General features: G+C 54.7%; 1 protein-coding gene across 2 annotated transcripts; it reads right to left on the bottom strand.

Annotated features, from left to right (window-relative positions):
* Positions 1-4376, bottom strand: LIAT1 (ligand of ATE1). Of its 2 annotated transcripts, none has more exons than XM_054458315.2 (2): positions 3831-4376; positions 1-1294 (listed from the first exon to the last, which is right to left on the bottom strand). In XM_054458315.2, the coding sequence occupies exons 1-2, from the start codon at positions 4141-4143 to the stop codon at positions 447-449; spliced, it is 1161 nt and encodes a 386-aa protein (XP_054314290.2). In that variant the 5' UTR covers positions 4144-4376; the 3' UTR covers positions 1-446. The 2 variants fall into 2 exon arrangements, with proteins under 2 accessions (XP_054314290.2, XP_063511424.1); XM_063655354.1 differs by having other exon boundaries at positions 1-1297; positions 3831-4152.
* Between the last annotated feature and the right edge of the window lie 898 nt (positions 4377-5274).

The following is a 5274-nucleotide window of genomic DNA, read 5'->3' as shown; positions in this document are numbered from 1 at the left end:
TAAAGGCAGGCCATGCATTTAATTAAAACAGAAAAAGGCTCCAAGAGGTTCAGGACATTGTCCTCAGGCCAACAGAAGCAGGTACTGTGTGAGGAGTTTCACCATGAGATTGAGACTTAAGATGTAAATTATCTACATACTTTCTTTTCTTTTTGGGGCAGATTATAGATATCTAGCTGTGGTGAAAAATTAAGTAACAGAGATGCTTATTTAAGAAAAAGGAAATTCTGAAAAGAACTCTTCACTACATTGCTTATGTTCTCAAGGCACTGTGGCTCTCCTGGGCAACTGAGGACAGCTTGGTGATGGGAGAGTTGGTGTCGTCCGTGTACCACACATCTGTTTCCTTCAGATATAGGCCTCATTTCCTTTTATGATGATTGTTTTTAACACATAAACTTGTGGTGAGGAGGAATTATAAGTTTGTGAGTGTCGTGGGTAGATTTTTACTCCAGCAGAGTAGGAGCTAAATCAGAGTGTAGAAGCTTTGGGGTAAGGTTTCCTTCAAAATAGAGATTGGGGCACTCGGCTTTCGACGTGGGTTGCCTGTGGCTGGAGCTGCTGTCTTTGTCCAAGAGGTAGGGTAAGTCCTCAGGGGTCTCCTTGGCATTGGGGTTGGCGTGGAAACCCTTGAGGGCCTCGGGGTCGGGGTGGAAGCCCTTGAGGGCCTCGGGGTCGGGGTGGAAGCCCTTGAGGGCCTCGGGGTCCGGGTGGAAACCCTTGAGGGCCTCGGGGTCCGGGTGGAAGCCCTTGAGGGCCTTGGGGTCGGCGTGGAAGCCCTTGAGGGCCTCGGGGTCCGGGTGGAAGCCCTTGAGGGCCTCGGGGTCCGGGTGGAAGCCCTTGAGGGCCTCGGGGTCCGGGTGGAAGCCCTTGAGGGCCTCGGGGTCCGGGTGGAAGCCCTTGAGGGCCTCGGGGTCGGGGTGGAATCCCTTGAGGGCCTCGGGGTCCGGGTGGAAGCCCTTGAGGGCCTCGGGGTCGGCGTGGAAGCCCTTGAGGGCCAAGCACTGGTACCGCTTTCTCCGGTTCAGTTTATAGATGCGAATCCTTTCCTTCTCTGCCTCTGGGTCAGCAAGAATTCCATCCCAACGCAGACTTTCGTTGATCCGGTTCGCAAGGTTCTCTATTTCGGCAAAGTCGGGGAGGCTGACGGTGGAGGAGTCAGAAGGGAGGTGCTTGTTTTCCACTTTGCTCTGTCTGTGCTCTGGTTTCGGACCACGGTCTTTGCAAGGACTTAAGATGTCATGAAAGGAGGAAGAAAGTGGCTGGCTCTTCAGGCTCTGATTCTGATGTTTATCTGCTGAGCACATGAGCAGGTTAGTGTTTGTGGTGATGTCTGCCCTTGGCCTGCTGGGGATGGTGCCAAAATCACCCAAGATGGAAGAGGAGGATGGGGGCCTCTCCGTACTCAGGGCTCAGGCTGCCAAGCCCACCAGCCTCGTGCCCACCCACTGCCTGTGTGATTTTGCTGAAATCATTTTGGGGCAGGAGGAACCATTCATTGAGCACACAGTCCAAGCCAGGCCCTCTGGGTAAAGGCGATCGGCCCTATTCTTCAGGTGAGGAAACCGAAGCTCCAAAAGCTTCAGGAACTTGCCAGTGTCATGAGCGAGTGGCAGAGCTGGGACCTGAGTGCAGGCCAGGCCCCCAATGCCCCATTCTTTCCACTGGGCCGTGCTGCCCCCATCCACCCTCGCCGTGTGCTCACCACGGCCATCCCCAGGTCTGGGAGTCTGTGACTCTACCCTAGTCTAGACACTTTATGATGGAAGGAACGGAAAACAACAGAAAAGCTTCCTAAATTTGACTGATGGAAGCAGTATTATGCCAAGCCGGAAATACTTCTGCTGTACGGCTTGTACTGATTTTTTTTTTTAAACATCAATAGCACTTCAGAATTATTTAACATGCACATAAAATGCTACAAATTGTGGTTCTTTCATCAGCTTGTCCTTTTATTTTAGGGGAGAGAGAAAGAAATCATCTTTTGACATTTCCCTCCCTTGCTACGCCCTGGAAACTATCTGGTGCCCCCTGCTGACGGTATGAGGCACATGTCACTGTAATTTCTACAGTGAAAAGCTACGCCAGAAGGACAATGAACTGCCAGATTTCTTTTTGCAGATACACACAGGGCTTCTTTTTTTTTCTTGAGACTGAGTCTCACTCCGCCACCCAGGCTGGAGCGCAGTGGCACAATCTTGGCTCACTGCAACCTCTGCCTCTCAGGTTCAAGCAATTCTAGGTGCCTGCTACCATGCCCAGCTAATTTTTGTATTTTCAGTAGAGATGGGGTTTCACCATGTTGGCCAGGCTGGTCTTGAATTCCCAAAGTGCTGGGATTACAGGCGTGAGCCACTGTGCCCAGCCACATAGGGCTTCTTGACCTGAACTGCAGAATTTTCTTGCCTTTGTATTACGATTCCGCCTGAGAAGTACTTATCATCTTCCCATTGCTCCCTTCCCACACTGCACGATCCATATGGGCGAGGCTGCCACTCTGCCTCCTGCTTGTCTTGGTGCCAGCTCTGCCACAGAGGGCCAGGCCCCAGAACTGGAGCTTAGGGCCCTCTCCCGGACAGCCAAAGCCACTGAGGTGGACCACACGGGCGACAGTGGCCTCACAGCACTCACGGGCACCTGCATTCTCTGTCACTGCTGTGTGCTCTCTCCTCAAAGTGGGTGCTCAGTCCCTTTGTCAAGAAATCTAGGGATTCTACAAGAAGAGCTTGGTGAGATGTAGGGACTGGAGTTTATGGCAGGTAGGGCGTGTGTGTTTGTGAAGGTGTCCCTGAGAGAGACTGCAATTCCTGCCTGTATATGACCACACACGTGAATGTATAACGTATTAACAGTCTGTGTCTGTGTGTGTAGACTATGAATGTGTGTGCATGACAGGGATCTGTGCTTTAGTTTTTTTTTTTGTTTGTTTTCTTAAGAGACAGGGTCTTGCTTGTTGCCCAGGCTGGAGTGCAATGGTGCGATCATAGCTCACTGCAGCCTGGAAGTCCTGGGTTCAAGTAATCCTCCCACCTCGGCCTCCCAAAGTGCTCAGATTACAGGTGTGAGCCACTGCGTCCCGCCCTTTAGTTTCACTGTTGGTGTTACATGGATGGAAGGTGGGAGGAGTGGCTGAGGGCGTCCCCCGCCCTTTAGTTTCACTGTTGGTGTTAACACTGATATGAAGCGGGGAGTGGTTGAGGGTGTCAGGGATTATCGGAGGATGTCACAGTGACTGGTGTGATGGGGTTTGTGCAGTCCAAGGCTGCCCCTTGGTGGGTGTGAGGGGGAGCCCATGCAGCGAGGACCTTTAATACACACGTCTGTGGGTGTGGGTGTCTACCGCACATCCAGAGGCAGGCAGCCTTAACGCAAGCGGGTGTGAGGAGGGGAGGCAGGAGTCTGCCCTTCTCTGTGCATGAGCGTGAGGGCCTTTCATGCGGCATCAATGTGTTTGGGGTGGGGAAAGTGTCTTGTAAGGAGGGCCTCTGTGGGGAAGGTGCAGACGTTTAAGATTGCCAGTTTTGGCTGAGGGATTAGGAAGTTGAGAGGGTGTCTTTGTGTGGGGCTGGAAGGCTCTTAGGAATGGTGGATGTCTGCAGGGGTCTCTGTGTGGGGCTAAGGGACCGCAAAGTTGGTGGATGGTCTCCATGAATGGGGCTGGGGCATCAACGTGCTGCTGACGGGCATGTGTGGGGAGCAGGAGGACCTCGGTCCGGGACCACTGAGCTTCTGTTTCCGGTCTGAAGGGTCTCCTGGTAAATGGGGGGGGGGTCCCCAAAGAGTCTCCAGGGAACCGGAGCTGACGCAGCCGCGCTAGCTGCTCCTCTTACCGTCCCCCTTGCCAGACCCCTTGGTCTTCTTCTTCCTTTTTTTCTTCTTCTTCACCTTCCGTTTGGCCAGCTCGGAGGCGCCGCCTGTGATGGGGGGCAGTCTAGACCCCCGCGGGCCCGCGGCGCCGCCCTCCCGCTCCCGTTCCTCCTCCTCGCCGTCGTTGTCCTCATACCCCAATGTCCCTGCCCCACCGCGGCGGTCCATCCGCCCGCTGGGTTGCAACCCAACCCGCCCCGGGGGCGCCGGAGACCCGCTGCCGACTAGTTGGTGGCTCTCAGCGCGGACCGCCAGGCCAGGGCCACGCGTCTCCATGGCGACCACCCGCTGCGCCTGCGCAGTCAGGACGCTTCCGCGCGGTGCCCCACGGACCTCGATGTGCGCATGCGTGCTTCTGTTTTTGGAGACCTAGACACACAGCGGTGTGCGCATGCGTGCTTCTGTTGGGGCCCTCGGCACATAGCGGTGTGCGCATGCGTACATCTGTCGGCGTGCTAGGCACGCAGCGGTGCGCGCATGCGTGCTTCCATCTGTTGGTGATCTCGGCACAGCGATGTGCGCATGCGTGCTTCTGTCTGTTAGACCTCCGCGCATAGAAGTGTGCGCAGGCGTGCATGTGTCGGAAACCTCCGCACACAGAGGTGTGCGCATGCGTGCTTCTGTCGGGGACCGCGGCGCACAGTGGTGCTCCCAGGTGTGCTTTTGTCTGTTGGAAACTGCACAGTTGACCGCGTGAAGGGGAGGTGGGCAGAGAGGTTTTAAATCCCTGGGCTGACACTCATCTCGTCCAGTCCTGTGCCTCGATCCTCCTGCCTTGGGCTCCCACCGCCACGCCTGGCTGAGTTTTGATTTTTGGTTTCAGGCTGGTCTCGAACTCCTGGGCTCCATCGATCTTCCCGCCTCGGCCTCCTAGAGCGCTGGGATCACAGGCATGAGCCCCCGTGCTTGGCCTCCTGTACCTTTTTAAATGCTGTGTATTCTCCCCTCAATTTTTATTGCCTGAGTTTCAGCCTCATACATCTACCCTGGACTCTCAAAGCCAATGTGTCCAAAACAAACTTACTTCTCCATGGTTTTCCATTTCAGTGAATAAAACCGCTGGACTGGCCGGAAACCTGGTGGGCTTCCACGACTCCCACCCTCTCCCTTGTCCCTTACCCAGGCTGGGGCCGACTGCCGTGTCTGGCACTGGGACTTCTGGGTCCTCTCCTGAACGGTCTCTGCTTTCAAACCTTCCCCACGAACTCTTTATCCGCACAGCTGCTAGAACAAACTTAAAAACAACCAAACCGTTCACTCCCTTGCTTAAAAGTCTCCAGTGATGAAAAACAAAACATAAAAAGCCAGAAAGTCCTCCAGTGCTTCCTCATCACAATTCACATCAAGATCTAAACTCTTGTGGGGCCCTGTGCGGGGCTGACACCTGTAGTCCCAACATCTTGGGAG

This window comes from Pongo pygmaeus, chromosome 19, assembly GCF_028885625.2.
Source record: "Pongo pygmaeus isolate AG05252 chromosome 19, NHGRI_mPonPyg2-v2.0_pri, whole genome shotgun sequence".
Classification (NCBI taxonomy): Eukaryota; Metazoa; Chordata; class Mammalia; order Primates; family Hominidae; genus Pongo; species Pongo pygmaeus.
The sequence above is the reverse complement of the archived record's forward strand: the minus strand, read 5'-3'. Positions and strand labels throughout refer to the sequence as shown.

Bases quoted from the DNA above. Each gene is read 5' to 3' on its own strand.
- LIAT1 (XM_063655354.1), bottom strand. From the start codon at position 4,143: ATGGAGACGCGTGGCCCTGGCCTGGCGGTCCGCGCTGAGAGCCACCAA. The intron at 1,298-3,830 runs GTAAGAGGAGCA...TCATGTGCTCAG, and splicing joins GGGGTCTGGCAAGGGGGACG to CAGATAAACATCAGAATCAG.